This window comes from Aythya fuligula, chromosome 2 (genome assembly GCF_009819795.1).
Source record: "Aythya fuligula isolate bAytFul2 chromosome 2, bAytFul2.pri, whole genome shotgun sequence".
In the NCBI taxonomy this organism is placed as follows: domain Eukaryota; kingdom Metazoa; phylum Chordata; class Aves; order Anseriformes; family Anatidae; genus Aythya; species Aythya fuligula.
Genome location: NC_045560.1, coordinates 142,888,998 through 142,910,473, shown reverse-complemented (window position 1 = coordinate 142,910,473; position 21,476 = coordinate 142,888,998). Strand labels below are relative to the sequence as shown.

At 33.8% G+C, this 21,476-nt stretch overlaps 1 protein-coding gene across 1 annotated transcript in view; it reads left to right on the top strand.

The window, feature by feature from the left end:
- The window catches only part of CSMD3 (CUB and Sushi multiple domains 3), a 681,859-nt gene extending 663,599 nt beyond the window's left edge, over positions 1–18,260 (top strand). Inside the window, exons 64-71 of the mRNA XM_032181613.1 lie at positions 1,440–1,551; positions 2,947–3,126; positions 7,188–7,253; positions 8,500–8,658; positions 11,568–11,680; positions 12,976–13,063; positions 14,797–14,932; positions 16,319–18,260. Of these exons, the coding sequence (XP_032037504.1) occupies positions 1,440–1,551; positions 2,947–3,126; positions 7,188–7,253; positions 8,500–8,658; positions 11,568–11,680; positions 12,976–13,063; positions 14,797–14,932; positions 16,319–16,478 (1,014 nt within the window). The 3' untranslated portion in view covers positions 16,479–18,260. The remainder of the gene's footprint in view (positions 1–1,439; positions 1,552–2,946; positions 3,127–7,187; positions 7,254–8,499; positions 8,659–11,567; positions 11,681–12,975; positions 13,064–14,796; positions 14,933–16,318) is intronic.
- The last annotated feature ends 3,216 nt before the right edge of the window (positions 18,261–21,476 follow it).

The window sequence follows — 21,476 nt, the reverse complement described above, 5'->3', positions numbered from 1 at the left end:
AATAAATAAGTTAAAGAGTACTTCTGTTTCTGTTTGGTGCAACTTAAGCTGTTAGTGTTTTCTCACTATGTGTTTAATCACGAAAGCTATTTAGTATATTTTTTTCAAAATCTTTTAAAAGTAATTACATAGTCCAGTGAGCACTGCAAATAAATAAATAAAGAGATGATGTTTAAATCATACACTGGGTTGATTAGCTGCTATCTATATTTCATGGGTTTTTATTAAATTTCATTCTTATGAAAAGCTTGAGCTGGAAAGAGATAGTACTATGAAGTTTCAAATGACTATGTGTAGTAGTGACATGCTGTTTCCCAGGATTAAGCTATTTTGAAAGCGTCTATATTTTACCTTTAGGCATCAAATTGAGCCAATCATTTTACAATTAAACAAAATTTAAATAAATAAATAAATAATCATATACAATTCAAACTTTTCAACTTCTTGTTTGAACATAAGTTGATAAATACAGTAATACAGGTGACTACAGAATAGTACATATGATCTACACACCTTAATATTTGAGTCCTCCACTCACAGCAAGTAAGAGTCTACTCCCCAAATGATATCCTTAAAATCTAACTTCCCTGCATTTGATAAAATTGGAAATTGTCTGCATTTTCATTTATATCATAATGACTGGACATGTTTAACAAGTTATTCCAGGTTATGTTTATGCCCAAACCATTACTGACTAAAAAAATATATTTCATATTTTATAAAACACAAACCTATAATAAGAATAATAATTAAAAACTAATATCAGATGTATTAGTATTATAAACCATATTGTATTTACATTCTGGTTTCTATTATATGTGTATATAAAAAAAGATTATTTTTTATCTCTTGTGATGAAAAAGGAAGATTAAAATATTGTAGGAAACTTATAGTTTCTGAAGCATGAGATACCATTGTTGACAGGCCCTTGTATGTTCTAATGAAAAAATTTCTCATTATAGCTTGTGAATTCATACAGCACTCCACAAAGGTGGCTCTAGTTCAGCAAAGGAGCAAAGGTCTAGTAGAATCTATTGCCCATTACAGCTCTGTGACTGTCCTTCTGGTTTGCTGCCAGATTTCCTAGCTTGGTCTTCATATTTTTTTTCTTCCATTTTTTTTTTTTTTTTTTTTTTACCTGGCAGAGGAAGTCCAAACCTGGAAAGTCATCACATGCCAGAGAGATCACAGGACACAAGGATTTGATTTTTATCCACAGAGGATTTTGGTTTGTGGATAGAGTAATTTTAATGAGAATGAAGCAATTCTTCTATCTCATATCAGTATCCTGTGTGGATTGAATTTACTTTTTACAGAAAGGGTACCACAATTTATTGAGCCTGTATTATGTGAGGAAGTTTGCTGTCAGATATGAAAAAAAAAAAAAAAAAAAGTTATTTCCTCATAACAATATAACTGTGCTTTCTACTTTTCAACAGGTGGGAAATGTTGTTCAATTTCAGTGCAAGAAAGGACATCTTCTCCATGGATCAACAACACGAACTTGCCTTCCTGATCTTACATGGAGTGGAATTCAGCCAGAATGTATACGTAAGTATTTGATAGGTGGATACATTTTTATGCTAATCCTAAAATTATTTGTTATTTTTTTTTCTCTCTCGGCTACTTAGTTTCAGTAACATTTCTATAAAGTTACCTGTTTTTATATATAGCTATTTTAAACTAAATTTAATATAAAGTTGCATTGCTAGTTTACAGCAGCTAGAAATGAAAAAAGAAATTTTGTGAGTAAAACAATTTTTCTAAAATAGCCTGTAGATTTTTAAAAAAGAAAAATAATGAGAATATTAGTGTGTTGAGTCATACTAAATCTGATCCTTTTTGAAGCACAGACAGCCCATTGACCAGAGAAATTGTGAAAATAGTAAGTTTCTGTCTAAGAGAATGCAACCCTTCCAATGAAGAGTGTGCAGAGTCAGGAAGAGGTGGCGAGAACAGGCCATGCAGGAAAGCCATGGACAATCCTACCTTGTACTGGACTAGAAATTTACAACCAGGTCTAGCAAAGAGTTTGCACTGTTTCCCAGTTAGGTACTCAGGGTATTTTAAGAAGGAAAAAAAGATTTTTTTTAGTTGGAATTTGTTAAATCTGAAATGGAGACAATCTTATTACTTGCATATGGCAGGAAACATTTCATTTTTTACATCTTTTACACTTCATAAGTAATCTTCCTTGTTCTTCAGCAAGTCAGTTGTGTTTTTCTGGAAACAGTCTCACCTTATAAGGTCTGACCTTACAGAAAAACTTCAAAAAGCAGTGGTGAGCGTATCCACAGAAGAAAACAGTATTGGTGTTACATTTAGTGTTAATGTTCCCCCTAAACAAACGCCAAATCAGTAGCTCAGTTTGTTGAAATCCAAGGTCTTCTCGTACTCTGGAACTTTGCTGTTTTTGAGATAACACAGGGTTCTCAGACTCCGGTGGTTGTTAAAGATGTAAAACACTTTTCATGAGATTAGGGTTGGGAATTAATTTTTGTTTATGATAGTTAAAACTTGCCTCACTTACCACTCCCCTTTGACCTTTCATAGTATTTTTCTGAGGTGGCCCATTTATTTACTATTTTTCTATGTCACAAGTCATATAAGTCACAAATCAGGATTGCTTTTTACTATGATAAAATGTGTGTTATGTTCATGTATGCAGATGAGCAATTTTAGATGTGCAAGGGTGCATTTAAACTGGTTCTTTGTCTCTTGAAGATGGAAAAAACACTTTCAAGAATGTAGTTACAGTCTCAGGACAATAAATCATAGACTATACAATAACTTCTAACACTAGTTTTTTAAAACATATTAATATGTTATTTTTATTAAAGCTTTTTTCTTCATTACTTACCTTTCAGAATGGATATAGATTTATTTTTTTTTTCCAGAAATATTTTGACCATTTTGACTGAAGGATATTTTATCTTTTCTTTGTAGCTCACAGCTGTAAACAACCAGAAACACCATCTCATGCAAATGTTGCAGGAATGGATCTTCCCTCACTTGGCTATACATTGATTTACACTTGTCAGCCAGGCTTCTTCCTGGCGGGAGGATCAGAGCATAGAGCCTGTAGGTCTGATGGTACATGGACTGGCAAAGTTCCAGTTTGTGAAGGTAGGCTCTTCTGTTACTGCATATCTCATATCTCACATTTCAAGTTTCCTTTACTTGCAGTCTAATCAGATGAGGCAGAATAGCAAGGAGAACTAGGAGGGCGAACACGTGAGAAGATAACTCTAATCCTTTGTCAGTTGTGTTTCATGGGACAAATGCTTTCATGTACTTGTGTTTCATTTGCATGCACAGAGGTGTCAATTACAGGTATAATTCTGGGGACAGGTTGACACCTGCTTTTAAAGTTCTGACTGAGTCAGGTGTGGTCTACATTCTGATAAGCTCAGTGGAGTAAGGACCTCAATGTTTTTGCACATACCTATTAAACCTAGACAAGGATAAGTTTATTTAAAGAGACTATGTCAGCTGCAACACAGCAATGACAGTTGCAATATTAGAGAAGGATGACTTCTAAGTCCAAGCAAGTGTCTAAATTACTGCATAGGATTCATTAATAGGGTTTATAATTATTTTATATTCATATGTGAACAACAATATACTACTCACAAACAAAACTAATTTATTTACTTTGTCTTTGCTTTTCCAACGTTCACTTTTTTTTAAGTTTTAAATTTTTATTTTTTTCTGTGTACTTTGTCTTGTGGTGGCATGGCATGAAAAACCTCATGGCAAAATCATGATGAGAATGGTATTTTTCATGTGAGATAAGAAACATCCTCAAGTATAGCAACTGTCTGGAATTCCATTTCCTGAATAATTAAACTACCTTTCAGGTTACTGATACCTAATTTTCCAGATGTAGTTATCACCAGGGCTTTTACGGAGCCATTCAGAGGCTATATAACCACTTGGAAGGGGAATTAACTTCACAGGAAGTTAATATTTTGTATTACTTAAAAAAAAAACAAAAACACAACACAACAGGTGTCCTGGCATTAAATGCCAGGCAAGCACTGGGGGAAAACAGAGCAGAGTGTTGGGAGAGAGTATTAGAAAATAATCTGCCAAAAAGCTCATGACTTGATTAGTACTCAGGAAGCGTTATAGCAGGCCAAATGTACTTCATGGCTTTTATTTAAATACAAGAATTTTCTGCTTATGATGTTGAAACAAGTCATATTAACTGTATCTGATAATGAGAAACCATTATGAAAATTAAAAAAAAACAAACAACAAACAAACAAACACAAACATGGGTAACTACAAGAGTATCTACCTTGTCATGTAATGTAGTTTCCAAATGTCCTGAGGAAATGTTATTGAAATAAATAATTTTTAGGCTCAGTGGTCTTGCTTCTTGTTCTTGTTGAAAGGTATGAATGAGTAACAAATTGTAATGAATTAACTAATGAGATAAAGGAAAATGTCTTTTGAATATTTTCAGTCTCACCTATTACAGAAATGGGTAAATCTTCCCTCCTACAGAAAAGAGAAGAGCACTACATTAGGTTGTTCTCCTGTGATGGTGAACTTCTCAAAAATAAATTGGAAAGGGATGAAAAGAAATGAAGTTGAGATCTATAAAAGGATCTGTAGCGGAAACAAAGCAGGATTTTCACTTTTAAATACAAAACTGATCTCTTGAAAGATTTGTTTAGCAAATGGTTGTATCTAGAAACTTGAACACCATAGATAACAAGCTTTAGTTTTGATCTTGTATTTAAAATTTCGGTTTTGAACTTGACTAGAAATGTATCCACTTTGACAAGACTGATTAACTTGAAGCTGATTGTACTAAAGCTCTTTGGAAACTATGAGCCAGATATTTCTAACATGAGCTTGATGCAGACAAAAAGCATATGCTGTTGAAACACACCCTCCAAATCAAACATTTTCAATGAAGTTCAGCAAGCTTCTTTCAAAAGAGAGAGGCAATAGAGATCAATCAGTAGTAACAGCAATCAGGAAGCCATGAGAAATTTAGGTTGAATTCTGCCCTCCTGACCTTCCTGTTTGCCAATTTTAATCTATATACCAAGAAGAAGCCTTTTGTAATGCTCTCAAGAAATATATTCTCAGTGCTTCCTGATGAAACTTCCTGCTATGCAGAACATTCCACTCAGGGAAAGAAAATTTGTTTTTTTGTCAATTTTTTTAGAGTATTGACCAGAGAGAAAGAATAACTGGTTTCCAAGTCAAGATTCAAAATGCAAAATATTTAAATAACCACTGGAGCAAGGAATGGAGCCTAGTGCTGAGAGTATCTTACAATGGAAGACAGAAATGTGTGACTTTATACCCCAGTGAATCCAAATTACTGTCTGGAAAATAAAATAGTTTCATTTGAAAGACATATCACTTCCCTATTGCATTTGCTGCATCATGACATGTGCCTTTGGCATGGTCTCCCACAGTATTCTCCTGGAGAAGCTGGCAGCCCATGGCTTGGACATGTATACTCTTTGCTGGGTTAAAAACTGGCTGGACATCTGGACCCAAAGAGTAGTGGTGAATGGACTGAAATCCAGCTGGTGACCAATCACCAGTGGTGTTCCTCAGGGGTTGGTGTTGGGGCCCATCCTGTTCAACATCTTTATTGATGATTTGGAAGAGGGAATTGAGGGCATCCTCACTAAGTTTGCAGATGACACCAAGCTGAGGGAAAGTGTCGATCTGCCGGAGGGTAGGAAGGCCCTGCAGTGGGACCTGGATGGGTTGGATCAATGGGCGGAGGGCGATGGGATGAGGTTCAACATGGCTAAGTGCCAAATCCTGCACTGTGGCCACAGCAAACTCATGCAATGCTAAAGGCTTGGGACAGAGTGGCTTGAAAGCTGTGCAGAGGAAAAGGATCTGGGTGTGTTGGTTGATGCTCACCTGAACATGAGCCAGCAGTGTGCCTGGGTGGCCAAGAAGGCCAACAGCATCCTGGTAGTGGGTGATATTGGTGGTAGGGGGATGGTTGAACCAGATGATCTTGGAGGTCTCTCATCCTTTACTGGATGCGTGGTGAAAATTAGTTACAAAGGATGAGGAAAAGGCTGAGGTGCTTCATGCCTTCTTTGCCTCAGTCTTTAGCGGCAATACCGGTTGTTCTCTGGATACTCAGTACCCTGAGCTGGTGGAAGGGGATGGGGAGCAGTACGTGGCCCTCACTATCCACGAGGAAATGGTTGGCGATCTGCTACAGCACTTGGATGTACACAAATCGATGGGGCCGGATGGGATCCACCCGAGGGTACTGAGAGAACTGGCAGAGGAGCTGGCCAAGCCGCTTTCCATCATTTATCAGCAGTCCTGGCTACTGGGGGAGGTCCCAGTCAACTGGCAGCTAGCAAACGTGACGCCCATCTATAAGAAGGGCCGGAGGCTAGACCCGGGGAACTATAGGCCTGTCAGTTTGACCTCAGTGCCAGGGAAGCTCATGGAACAGATTATCTTGAGAGTCATCACGCAGCACTTGCAGGGCAAGCAGGTGATCAGGCCCAGGTAGCATGGGTTTATGAAAGGCAGATCCTGCTTGGCGAACCTGATCTCCTTCTATGATCTCCTTCTATGATAAAGTGACACGCTGGGTGGATGAGGGTGTCACATTTCTCAACACAAGTTGTTTCTCTCAGTACTGCTGAAGATAATTAAATCCTGAAGAGGAACATGATTTAAAATGCATTTGTCTCTTCATTGGTGTTACATTGCATGTACATTCGAAGCACTGCCCACAGTGCTACTTTATATGAATGCCTATATATATATATATTATAAATATAAATACTAAATCTACATTTGTAAATCATAAAACTTGCCTTAGATCAAATACTAGAAGACATATCACATATTAGATGCCTAGTCCAAGACTGTGAATTCTGAAATGTGGATTCTGAAGTGAATGCCTACAGTGTTGGGTATTAACAAATGACTTTGTAGCATCTGGTTAACTTCAAAAATTTGGCAAAAATGTGGCAACAAAAGAAATCAATGTGTATGTGCTCCTGTGATACTAAGGCTCAATATTGACTGAAATACCATTTGTGTTTGGAGTTTGAAACATCATCTTCAATCCTGTATAACAAGTAAATTCCATTATGGAAATTATTTTTCCTAGTTTTTGAGTAACCAATTTGCTCATACTTTGTCTTTTTGTCATTCATTCTTTCTAACAGCTGGTTCCAAAATATTGGTGAAGGATCCCAGACCAGCTTTGGGAACACCAAGTCCCAAACTAAGTGGTAAATACTTTCAAGTGTTTATAGTTTTAAACAATATTTTTGTAGAAAAGATAAACAGAATAAATTTGTGAGACTGCACTGCGTGGCTCAGAATTAATAAAGTTTTTAAGAGAGAATAAATTTTTTTTAAGAGAGAAGTTTCCTTAACTAAAATTAGCCTTTTAATTTATCCCTATTAAATGCCTACTGATATGAATAAAGATTTAAAAAGTATTTTTATAGGATAGGTTTCGGTAATTTCTTTTTTATTATGTTTTACTTACCTTCATAACTATGTTAATGATATATTGCTTGGTATGCATATTACTAGTTTTTTCATTTGGAAAATTTTTGTACAATCCCAAGTAATTGCAAATAAATTACATAAAGATCCATTTTCCTGAAACTGGGAAAATAAGTTGCAGGCATAACAGGTAGCAGTATCAGATTGTTTGCACCATGCATTTTCCTTGCTTGTAGCTTACAGGCCCAGTATGCAGGTGTTATGTTTTTATGGGTTTACTTTTCAAAAAATGCCTGTATGTATACACAGATAAAACTCCAGGAAAGCTATATAGGGAAGACACCTTGTGTCTGTGGCCCATAAAATAAACAGTGAAGGAAAACTATCAGGTATTCCAGTGTGCCTCACTCTTGAATTTTGGGACACCCTGAGAGAAAAAGGAGCAAGTGTTCCTGTGTGCTTATTTGACGTGAGATGCCAGTGTACACACTAACATAGAACTTTAATTTAAATAAGAGTAACTCCAAATGATGTGAGTATGCGGATTTTTGATGATTTATTATAAGGCTAATTTTGATATATTGTCTTTGGAAAGTGTAGTAAAGACATTCTAAGGAACCTTCAATTTCATTTTTTAAATGGTATCTCATATCTCATGTCAAGACTTTGAAAATTTGCATATATCTGTATTGATGTATAGGTAACATATTACTTTTGAACAATACTATTACTTAAATGAATCATTTTACAGTGGGCTAATGACAAAGTGTTTAAGGCCAGTCTGGATGGGGCTTTGAGCAACCTGTTCTACTGGAAGGTGTCCCAGCCTGTGGCGGGGAGGTTGGAACTAGATGGTCTTTAAGGTCCTTTCCAACCCAAACTATTTTATGATTCTATGATTCTAAAAGGAGAGAGGGTAAAGTAGAGAAAATGCTAATATTTATTGTATATTTTATTGGATGATTGACTTCATAAGTGCTAAATATTAAAATATGTATTGAAATATGTTTGATGTCTGTATAGTTCCTGATGATGTTTTTGCCCAAAATTATATATGGAAAGGCTCTTACAACTACAAAAGCAAGAAACAGCCCATGACTTTGACAGTCACCAGTTTCAATGCAACTTCAGGAAGAGTAAATGCAACACTTACAAACAGCAATATGGAATTGCTGCTTTCAGGTATGGGATAAGAAATATTAATTTCAGTTAATGTTTTCTGTTTTATATGTATTGGTTCCCTCTAACTTAATTCATAATGCTTAAGTTTTTAACATCTGCTGAAAACTGTCTTGTCTTATCAAAATTTTAATTCTAGTTCAGTTCTTTTTCAGAAGAAGGGATTATTCTACCTTTTCCTTCTCTTTTCCCAGCTTTGTATTATATTTGTAGTTAATAGGAATGAGGAGTAGAAGAATTCTAATCCACTAATTCATCTTAATTCACATTATTCTTCCTTAGTTGTTATAAGTAATCTTAAATTACTATTCGTTAAATTTTATTAATTCTTAAATGGCTTAAATGAATTTTTCCTACAACAGCTTATTATTGACTTATAAGCAACATGTTGACTCGGCAAGGCAGAGATAATTAAAGAACATGGAGAACAAAGAGAGATTATAGTTTTTTTTAGACTGGCTGATATAGTTGAAAAAAAGTTGCTACCCATCTTGCTGTGGTTTCAGAAGAATCCCTTGACCACAATATTTGTTTATGGTATGGTATGACATTTCTGCTGTGGTTAGGTTGGCACAACAATATGTGCAGCTCTCTGCATTGTGAACCATCATCAGAAACCACAGATATGGCTTGACAAGCAAGCAAACATGAAGACTGTAAAAATGTTTGCATTTGTTTTGTTTTTCTAACTCTGTCAGTTCCTTGATTGAGACATCTCAGCCACACAGACAGTGGACCTGTCACATCACAGGAGTAGCAAGCTACAAAACAGGGATGTGAATAAGCATAACAGACTATTGGTATTAAAAATATATTTTTAAAAGTGTCCTAAAATAATTTCTGATTGTTAACCATGTTTGTCTTGACTGTCTTTGTGAATTTAATCTTTAATATGATGTCTGTTTAAGTTCTACAATGTAATTTCCATAAGGGTATTAGTTACCCATTTGTACTCTCTATACAAGCAATGCATAGTTCATTGGGTAATTAATTTATCCCTATTTTATATGTAGAAAACTGAGAGTGTATATATTGAAAGAGTGTCTTAGGGTCAGGGAAGCAGGGATGGAATAAAAAGACATTGAGATGCCAAGAAGTTGTTTTATATTTGACTTGAGGTTTTCCAGAAAGAAAAGTAATTCTCTCCTCCCGCAGCTCTCACTTTTGTTTGTTTGTTTGTTTGTTTTTATTCTAGTATTTGTTGCCTTTTTTTTTTTTAATTTTAATTTTAATTTTTATTTTGACACCCGTGCTTACTGTGATTATAGTATACATGTCTATTACAGGTTGAAAATGGGCATGTTCATTTGATCAGGTCAGTGTGAGTGAAAATAGCAATGCTATTATAGGGATTAAGAGAAGAGAAAGGTACAGCTTTTACCTATTGATTTAGCTCAGATAAAACACTCTCTTGTACACTGGAAAACAAGTTGCCAGCACTGAAGAAGTACATCAGCCTTTCACTGAGAAATGCTTGTGAATCCATCGTTGTTAGTCAGCAGAGGACAGAGGTGCCTTTGTCTTTGGAAAAAAAAAATCTCTATATTCTTGCTTGAGTGTACAAAACTAATGTTTGTGACACTGTACACTCATTAAAGACCTCAGCCTCATGCAAACATTTCCTAATGTATGTTTATGCAATTCGTGCACAGTAGATGGGATTGATTTTTTCCCCCCCCGAGTTCAAAGAAATATCTAGATGCACACTGTCCAAGCTCTGAAGTGACCAAGCACTATGTGATGTTAATGCAGTCCTGAAAACATGAGAGTAAACCCTATGTTATCAAGGCACATTAATTTGAGTTCTGTGTAATGTTAACACAAAAGTATTCTTTTTAGCTCATACTTCTTATAGGGTAAGCACCTATCCTTAATGCGGAGAGCACTTTTGTTCTGTGATTTTAGGCATGGAAATGAGAAACATGAATTAGCAATCTTATTGCCCACTCTCTTACTGATGCTTCTGAATAGAGCTAGGAAATCTGCATCTTAAGCAGAAATGAACATTTGAGGTTCCTATCTCTTGCCATAGTCTATAGTAAGAGCCTTGAGTGAGTAAGTCCTAACATAGAGGACAGAGTAAAATGTCTTTTCTTAGCTGGGATATGTCTGGGCATACGATGTCTTTCCATTTTATGTATTTTTTTACTTTCTCAGATTAGCTGTCAGTAAGACAGATGTGTCCATTTTTAAAATCATTTTTGCTCCTCTGGAATTCAGTTTGATGTAATTACAACACAACCATTTTATTCTGATCACATATACAAAACTTGATATTCTAGTTGGAAAACTGTGCTATCTCTCTTCTTTTTTCTAGTACTGCAATATTAAGCAATTCAGATGTGCCAGAATTTCTTCCTTCCTCCTATATGCAAGTCTTGTCATTGTGTGGAAGAAATTGTGTTTTAACACTGATGAGAACCATTTTTATGAAATATTTTCAACTTCAGAATTTTTTAATTCAGCTTTCGGGAAAGCTCTTAGATATGTATATTCCTATATCACCTTCTTTACCTGATAGATAAACTACACATCTTGAAAGTGGTACGCTCAGTTCAAATACATTCTGCCTTATTCACAATAGTATTTTTCATCTCATATCAAACTACTGTCAAGGCTTGTTCTGTCTAAGGCATGTTTTGTTACCATAATTGTTAAGTAACAGCCGTGTATATAGGGAATTCCCTTCTGTCCTCTCTAAAGACTAAAATCAGTTCCTATTGAAATTCTATGGTAATAATTAAAACAAAAAGTCACAAAATAATATATGTTGTTAAAATAAAATGTTGGTGAAAATGCTACTTGTTCTTCCTGTTTTCCTATTTAAGGCAAGAAATTATATGCTTATTCTTAAAGATGAGGTAATTTCTCTACTCAACGCAAATATGAATTTTAAAACGTCTATTCTACAGGAGTCTACAAAAGCCAGGAAGCTCGGCTAATGCTCCACATATATCTCATTAAAGCACCCTCCCATACATCCGTGAGCAAGCTGAAAGAAGAAAAATGGGCTATGGATGGTTTTGTGAGTATATTTCTGCTACAAAAGAAAGTGAGAGAGCAAGTTTTTTATTTGAAATCACACTGACATTCTGCACCAAAAAAATGCTGAGGCATGCCAAGTGGGGGTAGGACAAGTGGCAATGGCTGCAAGTTAGAGCACAGGAAGTTCCACACTGACATGCGAAAGAACTTCACAGTGAGGGCGATGGAGCATTGGAACAGGCTGCCTAGGGAGGTTGTGGAGTCTCCTTCTATGGAGATATTCAAGGCCTGTCTGGATGCCTACCTGGGCAGCCTGCTCTGAGGAACCTGCTTTGGCAGGGGGGTTGGACCCGATGATCTTTCAAGGTCCCTTCCGACCCCTACAGTTCTGTGATTCTGTGATTCTGTGAATGATTGTTTTGTTTGTTTTTGTTTTTATTTTGATCTTGGAAAAGCTCAAACAGATTGCTTTACCCTGAAGTTAGAAATTCACCTGAGAAATGCATTCTTTTCTTCAGTGAAAGCATAGCTTCGGGTCATTGGTAAAGACACGCTTGTTGCCTTGAGAAAGGGAAACTTAAGGGAAAATCTTGAAGGAAAATGCCTTGGGACCACTGAATTTAAGCCTAGTAACTATCCTGGGAAGGAAGTACCTATAAATTAGAATAAAATGTATTATTTTAAAATGTACTTAACCCTCATAAGGTTAATAATTCATAGGATCATAACTCTTTCCTCCCTTCCCCAAGTGATTATGCTAGCATATTTTGGTTTTGTTCCAGAGCCTTCTTCAATATTCTTCTGGTCTACAAGTGTATAATTACGTAGTTATTGAGATGAGCATTAAGTAATAACAAAGCAACTAACTGTCAACTGAAGGCAAAGTCTTTTCTATGTACTTTTAAAGTGATTATTATTGAATACTTGCATCCTTAGGGATTACCTGTGATACAATTTTTGCTTTGTACTTCCTAAGAAATCAGATAATTTAAAAGTATGTAAGATACCTAGAACTACCAGCATCTTGAATTGCCAGAAATATATATTTTTTGGTTTTCTGGTTGGTTGGTTTTACAAAACAAAAGTTAGAGGTAATACAAAACAGTAGAGATCACCATAAGCCAGCATGCTTTAAGCTGTGCCCATAACAGCTGTGTCTTTCCTTTTAAATTTCATTAATTTCCTAGAAAAAAAAAAGAAAAAAAAAGAAAAAAAAAAGTGTGTTTTAATGGGGAATAACAGCTACCGGTCAAACATATTAAGATATTTCTTTTTCCAAACAGACTCTTGTAACATTTTTTTCCACATTTAGTTCAGAGTACTTTTTGTTTGCAGGTTTCTGCTGAACCTGATGGAGCTACATATGTTTTTCAAGGGTTCATCCAGGGTAAAGACTATGGGCAATTTGGACTTCAAAGATTAGGTATTCAGACAATTTCGTCATTGTCATTTCACTGTTCAATATTCAATATTCAGTTTTATTACATCCAGTAACTTAAGGGCATCTGCAGGATGTTAACATTATTGACATGATATAGAATGTTTAGATATTCATATCTTAAAATCACATTTAAGTAGAACTTACAAAGAGTGTTATGTCAGAAGTTATAAGGAGTTATAGGTTTCTTGCAATGTACTGCTTAATTTAGCTATGCATTTGTAATTCCTTGAGCAATATTTTTCTAAGAATATAAAATGCATTCAGTTTCACATATAACTATTTTGAAAGCCCAAGTTATAGAATGCTCTGATAAACAGTCCTCTTATTCATGGTGCTTAAGTGGCATTACACCTAAATATTGCACCTAAATATTAGAGTGAAAGTGCTAAATATTTTTAAAGTAAATCTTTATGTTGCTTATAAGAAGACCAAAATCTTACTGATTTATTTCCTAAAAATCAACTTCTTGATTCTGCAGGTTCACTTCTACACGAAAGAAAGTCTTTATTTTATTTATTTATTTATTTGAAGATGACAGCTCTGATAACTGGAAATATTTTAAAATGAAGAATTTCATTTACTTTTCTGATATTGTGTACAACTATGATATTTCTCCTGCAATCCCCAATTTTCATTTTGTTAATGCTGAATTCTTGAATGATAAAATACTAGCATTGACCATGGTTAATCAGGTCAATAATCAACAAAATGAGAGAGTCAACAGTCTCTCTTTGAAGTTAGGGATGGATTTACAATCAGTGAACAGATTTTGTTTATCATGTTTACCACTTCATTATTTTATGCAAAGAAACACGATTTTTCTATGACAAAATGCTTTTGTCACTGTTCCCAGACAATTTTCCTCACAATATGTAATTCATTGTTCTGTATTTAGCATATTGGTAATCTGTTGGGCTTTTCATTTGTTTTGTTTTGATAATTTCTAGATATTGCCTTGTGAGATCTAGAAAGAAAATACTAACTTAACAATGCAATTATTACAATGTCTAATTCAAAGCTTAAAGCTTAATGTTGAAGCTGCATTGGTATTCCCTTTTCCCATATTAAAAAAGTGTGTATTTTGGTTTTGTAGATAATCTAGTAGTTTATATGTTCCTCAACCATGCAGCAGATCATATTCTTATTTTTTTCATCAATATGTGGCTTTAGCTCTTCACAGTTTTTTCTACCTGTTTCACTTTGTGTATCAAAAGCAACAGCCAATGAAATCAGTATGATGAATTTTCGTTTTGCCTCTTCAGGTGATTTACCCTTTCCTCTTAATCATGTTTGCTATTTATACATGCAGTACTTATTCTTCGTAATATATACAAATGTAATCAATAATATAATCAATCTAATGTATGGGTTACTCTACATTTGACTTTTTGTAGCACAGTACATTAATGTGTAGTAATAACACCAAAAACTTGACTGTCATACAGAATTATGTAGTAAGGTAATTAATATCCCAGAGTACTTGTATTGTTCTCTTTACATTTTGCATGTCATTATTAATTGTATATGGTATTCTCCACTATATTTGCTTTCCAGGTGGTCTCAGCATACAGCTGTATGTATAGAGCTGAACATATTATGATGACACAATCACAAGATGTTATTTGAATTATGAAGTTTATGAAGTAGTAGGTGTCAGGAAAAAAAAAAAAAAACACACAGATATATGACTTGTTTTTTCTTATTATTCCTGTTAGGTCTTAACGTGTCTGAGGGTTCAAATTCTTCCAATCAACCACATGGTACAAATAGTAGTTCAGTGGCCATTGCTATCCTTGTGCCTTTCTTTGCCCTTATATTTGCTGGATTTGGCTTTTATCTTTATAAACAAAGGTAAGTATAAGCTATGTAAATAAAATTTCTGTATTACTTTGTTTTTTATCACCTTCGATCTTTTAAGTGTAAATAAAGAGTTGAGCAAAACCACAGACTGTTTGCAAAATATGCATGTAGACATTCCTTCCTACCACATTTTAGATCTGACATGACTGAGATATCAGGTTATTGTACCATGCAGTAACTTCATTCATACTTATTTAAATTAGAAAATCATGGATGCTGTTAATTATTGGCATATGGGAAATAATATAAGGAATAGGCTTTGTGTGTGTTTACAGTAGATTGCCTGGCCTGTATTTTGTTTTGACATGTGACAGAATTGTGAATCATAGCCTGAATAATTTATTTTAATGCCTACACTGGCTTATGAGCATATGCAAGTACTATGCCAGTGAGAAGTTTCGTTATGGAACTGTTTCTGCATCTAAAATCATTAGTTCATATCTAATTATGTTATATAGCCATAATAGTCATCTCAGTTTTATTAGTCTACATTCAAATGTTGTTCATGATATTGAAACCAGTTCCAATCCAATCCAACACAATCCAATCCAATTATTTGGACTTGGTTTCAATTACTCTTTTCCTGTAGCAATACAGCATTAGGTGACTAAAGAAAATTTCATCACTTTAATAACAAGTCAATTTGTTGCCTATTAATTGAGAAAAATAGTTATTTACTACTGTTTGCCTGAAAATAATCATTGTAATATATACTGCATTATTTTAAAACGTGTAACATAAATTTCATATGGTGCCATTTGATTTTGAACTGCTTCAGATTGTGAAGGAATGTAGATGCCTAAGAATTTTTGTATACATTTGCTATTAATAATATGCTATAATCACTTGTCTTTCCTATTTATATCAATGGTTTACAATACAGTGTGCATTTTGCATAACAATATATATCACATTTTCAGAGGATTAAACTTTAATATTTTGAGAGTTTTAATAAGAAATAAAATGTTTCAGTTATAAATTGGCTTTCAATAAACTTCTTGAGTCTCCAGAAGGAAAAAAAAAAAAGGATATCTCAGTCATCTGGATCATGAATTAGTGCATATTTACAAGACTTGGTTGTACTCTTAATGATTTATCATATGATCATCCAAGGAGAAATATCTACCTCTTCTTGGGTTGTTAACTTAGCTTTCAAATGAGCACAATTTCAAATGAATCATAAATATCTTATATTTTGATTAAAGAGAGTACTAGTTCTTAGGAAACATACTGTAAAAAAAAAATAATAAATTGTAATACATTATATCTATCTCCCCTAATTGGAACTGGGAGATAAATTCTGTACAAATTTTTAAGTCATGCCATGTCAGTATGGAATACTGCAGTTAGACTGAACAGTCTGTCTTTCTTCAACAGGACTGCACCTAAAACACAGTATACAGGATGCTCTGTACATGAAAATAATAATGGACAAGCTGCTTTTGAAAACCCTATGTATGACACAAATGCAAAATCTGTGGAAGGAAAAGCGGTACGATTTGACCCCAACTTGAACACTGTTTGCACAATGGTATAATGCGGTAATGATATGTTTTCAAAGTTTGGAATTTGAAACACAACACAGTGCACACACAGTTCACTGATTTAAAAAAATATTTAAATTAAAGCACACTTTTCAGGATATAGTGGGTCACCTTTTCCTGAGGATGATAGACAAGAATTGGTTGTGATTATTTTGTTTTGATTTTGTTTTTCATAAACTGGATCAGAAATCTTCATGTTTACCATGGAGAGTTTTACAAAAAAACCCTGCTGCACTCCATGAGTGCTAACTCACAGTTTATTTGCTTTTTTAAAAAAGGAGGTTATTCTAAAACATAAAATGTATTTGCATATATTGGAGGAGCATCCACTATCAGTACTTCTGTGCTTTATAAAAATATAATAGAGGGACTGGGTTAAAAAAAGATATAGGTAGAAAATAAGAGCTATACTTACAGGAGACAATAGGTCACTGACCTCTCTTTAACAGTCATATGCTACATGTTTCTCATGAGTTTGTACCATTTTTTTCATTTATTCAGTCCATTTAGCAATTAATTTCTCTCAGAACAGTTTTTGTTTAACACCAGGAAGTAGCATTTGGAAATCAGCAAGTACAACTTACTCTTATTACATCATGGAAGAAAAACAAAAATTTCAGATTCTTATTTAATGATTTTTTTTCCGTGCTTCACATCATTCCTTTTCATGTTCCAAGTCAAACTCCTTTTCTGTTTCCACTGACAACACCCAGAAATATAATGGATGTAAATCTGTTTCTACATTCCTTTTGTCAATCATACAATTAATTAGACATAATTTCCAATCAAGTAGCTAAGATGAACTGAGCTTTGTCATGTGTCACTGTTGATCATTGAAAAGAGTGACCATTTAACCATATTTTCAATGTCAAAACATAATTTAATGATGTTTCCAGTTCAAAAGTGCTTTTTACAGTAACATTAGGAATCAAATCCATATATCAAAATTGCAGGAGTTCATTTGTCATTTAATCTAGACTGTATCACATCAGTTTATTCTTTCAGCATTTTGTCAGAATGCATGCACAGAGCATGGTAAAATCCCATTGAAGTTGAAGGGATTCTAACAGACTTCAGTGAACTTTGGATCAAACCTACAAGACAGGAGGCAATTACAATTTGGAAATACTGTGTTTTCATATATATTTCACGTCCATATTTTATGGAAACAAATCCTTACAGTTAATGGTTTAAAATTGAATTTATTACCATAGTGCAATGAAAATAAAAGTATTAAATATATATACATATATATAAAGCCATGATTTTATTAGGGACAATCCATTCGTTTTAGAGACAATTCAGACTCTACAGCCCTCAAAATCAAGTTTTAGACATTCCAAACCCACTTCCAAGGAAATCTAGTTTTTAGTTTTACAGTTATTTCATAAAAGAATTATTCAGTGGCAATTCAGTAATTTATTTGATGTAGGTCATTGTCTTCCGTTTATAGCATGACTCACAAATGCTGTGTGTTAGCCAGTGTAAATTATCTGTTTTTGTCCCTTTCAGACATTAATAATTCTGTGAAAATCTAAACTTTTTATTACCGTAATAGAGAGTGCCTACCAAAAATCATTGTACCCAGGATTGCTGCTTGGATTTCTACAATGTTTGATGAATTTCTTATAAACCATTTTACAACATTTTGTTTGAATATTCATACAACTCTGTCAAACTGTATTCTACTAAAAGGATGCTGTTTTATATTTTATACCATTGGTTGTTATTTATTCTTGTTTATTCAAATGACTGCAATAACTATAATTCATTCATTAATGTTAAGGTTAATACATTTGAGATTGTTTAAAATGTTTCTTCTGCAACTGGCTACTCCTCTTATATTAATGCATACACTTTTGTAAAGAAGTATATTTTTATGAAAAAAAAAAGGATTTGTAAAAGTATGATGTAAATTTTCAGTGCAATGTAAACAAAATAAAAATGGACAATTGCTTTTTTTAACTATGTTTCTTCTTTGGAAGTTGCGTTTTAAACTCATTTCAGGTGTGAAGACTAGAAAATAACAAAATTAATAACTTGGTATTTTTGTGGGTCTTAAAATCATCTTAAATTCTTTTTGTTTTCTTTTTTTCCTAAATCTTCATGTGAATTTTAGGTGAAGTGGTAAGCCCTAGATTACCTTCACAAAAAAGCAATGAGTGTAATGTATAAATTTATTTACTAAAATTAATTTTCTATTTAACTTGAAGGAGACCCCCCAAAAAACATAAAAGGCTTGTACTTGTCAACCCACTAAAAAGCACAGATCTTTTTTTTTTTCACTTCAAGAGAAAAAACAAATTAAGACAAGTTCAGTGTTTCTTGAAGTTGTAGAAAGCCTACTTTGTAAATTAAAATTTTCTACTTGCTGCAGAAATGTACAAGACACATTAAAGGGTAATGCAATTGTATGTATTTATTTCTGGCATTAAAAAGCAGCGATGTCTTATTGAACTTGGGCGGGGGGGGGGGGAAGATCTTAATTATTTTACTATAAAAAAATAATTTCTTTTATCTACCTCTTTTACTTGCAGGCATGGAAAGTGGATGACAAATCCACATCTGAAATGCTATTCATAGGAAAACTAGGTTTAAAAAAAAAAATAAAAAAGTCTAATCCTTTGTGAATTTGGTGCTGCACATAAACTGAAAAGGCACACTTTGATTTCAGGCATGCTTTGAAATTACTTAAGACTGTGTTATTAAATGCATTGGAAAAGTAAGCAAGGAGTCACTGTAAAAATTGATATTACAAGGGCCATGCACTAATATTTTATTTTCAGAAGGGTTCTAGAGCAAATTCATTAATTCCAAAAAGGGAAAAATTTTCATATGCAACCTATGGAGTTAAACCCTTCCTATGCTTTATATATTATATGTTCTAACATATAAAAGTAAATAAAACTTAGATTGAACTAATTTAACAATTCTGTTAATGCTCAAACTAAAATCCTGCTTTCACTTTTCAAGGATTATACTGACGTCAGATGAACCATTCATACTAAATAAGAGATTTGTTTATTTTTCCTTTAACTGTAGTTTCCAGGCCTGTTTGACTCTCGTTAATTGTTTTTGTGTGAATTGTACACCTTTCTAGAACAACAGTGGTTATTTCTCACTGTGGTATACGGAATTCCAAGGTTAGGTTGCCTGATAGAGGTTGGTTTACAGTCTACTCACTATTTCTTGTTTTGTTTTTTTTTAGGAAGATAGCAGAAAATAATTGGACTGTTTTGTTCTCCAGGCATTTTGGCTACCATATTCAAGCAAACACACCACACACAGAAAATGTGAGGGAATACAGAGATGGTTATGCAGCTCTGAGAGTCCTTTATAGAGGTAAATTCTGCAGTACTAAAGGCTTCGAGATTTAAAATTTCATTTAAATTTCCAATAATTTCATTTAAGTTAACCAATAGCCACTTAACAGTGACCCCTGGAAGCACTGAGTCTAGCTTTCTTTGAAATTCATTGAGCTCTTAATTCTACATTATCTACATGCCAAGAGCTACCCGGTCCACTAGTTCTCATTAAAGTCCTACTAGAATCTGGTTCTTTACTAAAATCCCCAAACCATACAGTATCACCTAAGCTCACTAAGTTCTACTCAGCATAAGTAGACCATCACAAAATAAGTTAAAAACATCTGATTTTACTTTCATTTGTGAAATACAGCTGGCAGTAATATCTAGACATCCTATCAAGTAAGAATTCCGTGGCAATACAAGAAGTTGTTCCAGTCAGGGAAATAACTTAATAGCTATACGTTTTATGTCTTCTTATAGTCAATGGGAAGTAAAGTAAGCCAAGTCATTAAGCTATTAATTTAGTTAAAAGACAGTTTTTCTTTTCCAGGTCTTAAAAGTTTATGCTATATCTCAACCCACTAGTACAGCAGGATGAAATGTTCATGATGAAGTATTCATCATATTTTTTCCAATGTTAGTAAGATGCAGGGAATTTTAAAATCTTGGATATGACTGTACATATCCAATACATATAGGTGTTAGCACACCTATATCCCAGTATGTAGATTCAGCTATAAATTCCAGGTCTTACCTAGCTCCTGCAATATTTAAGTAAGGCATAGATCTCTAATGCTGGAACATTGCATTCTTTTTACCTTGTATGCTTATGCCCATGCTTTTTCCTATAAAAGATGATATGTTTCACAATGAAAGAGGCAATATGTATTGCAGTATTGCAGCATGCTGCTTTATAGGATGATCAGAGTTGGAGAAAAATATGGCTTGCATCATTTGTTATATTAATTTTTTGTTAGATTAATTTTTAAACGTATTTTCAGAATTCAGATTTCCTCTATGAAATAATTCTTACATAAGATAGCATTCATGTGAGGGAAGCATGATATAAAGTTTGGAAATTAATTTAAATTTAAGATTCCTGTACCATATATCGATTTATTCTCCAAAATACTTGTGTGATCCCAGCCAGTATTTTTTTAAATAAGTAAAGGCTTGTTATTTCATCACTGAGTTGGCTTTATCTTTATTTCCAGAATAAATCTCCCTCTCTACAACCATCTTGTTCATTATCTACTCTGTTCTGCTATCTTAAGTGACAGCTAGGACAATAGGAAATTATTAATGATTTGGTTACCTAATATAATAAAAAAAAAAAAAAAGAAGAAGAACAATGAGTAATAGCTCACAAAAAATAGTTTAAAGTATGATTTTGTAGTGTCAAAGATTAGGCAGAACCCGTATTAAATTAAAATTTTGTTACAATAAGAAATATTCCAATGATGTAGCTGTGTTCCCCCACCTCACCCCACCCCACCCCCCTTTTTTTAACAAATCTTCTCTGGGTGCTGAAACTATGGCAATGTAATATTCTGACTTGTTCAACCAGGAGTAAGTGTAGCAGTTCTGAAAGTTTGGTCCTTGGAATATTAATATCTCCATCATTTTGTGAAAATTTGTGAATGTCGAATAAGATACGACATTCCGTAGCAATTATTCAAGTGA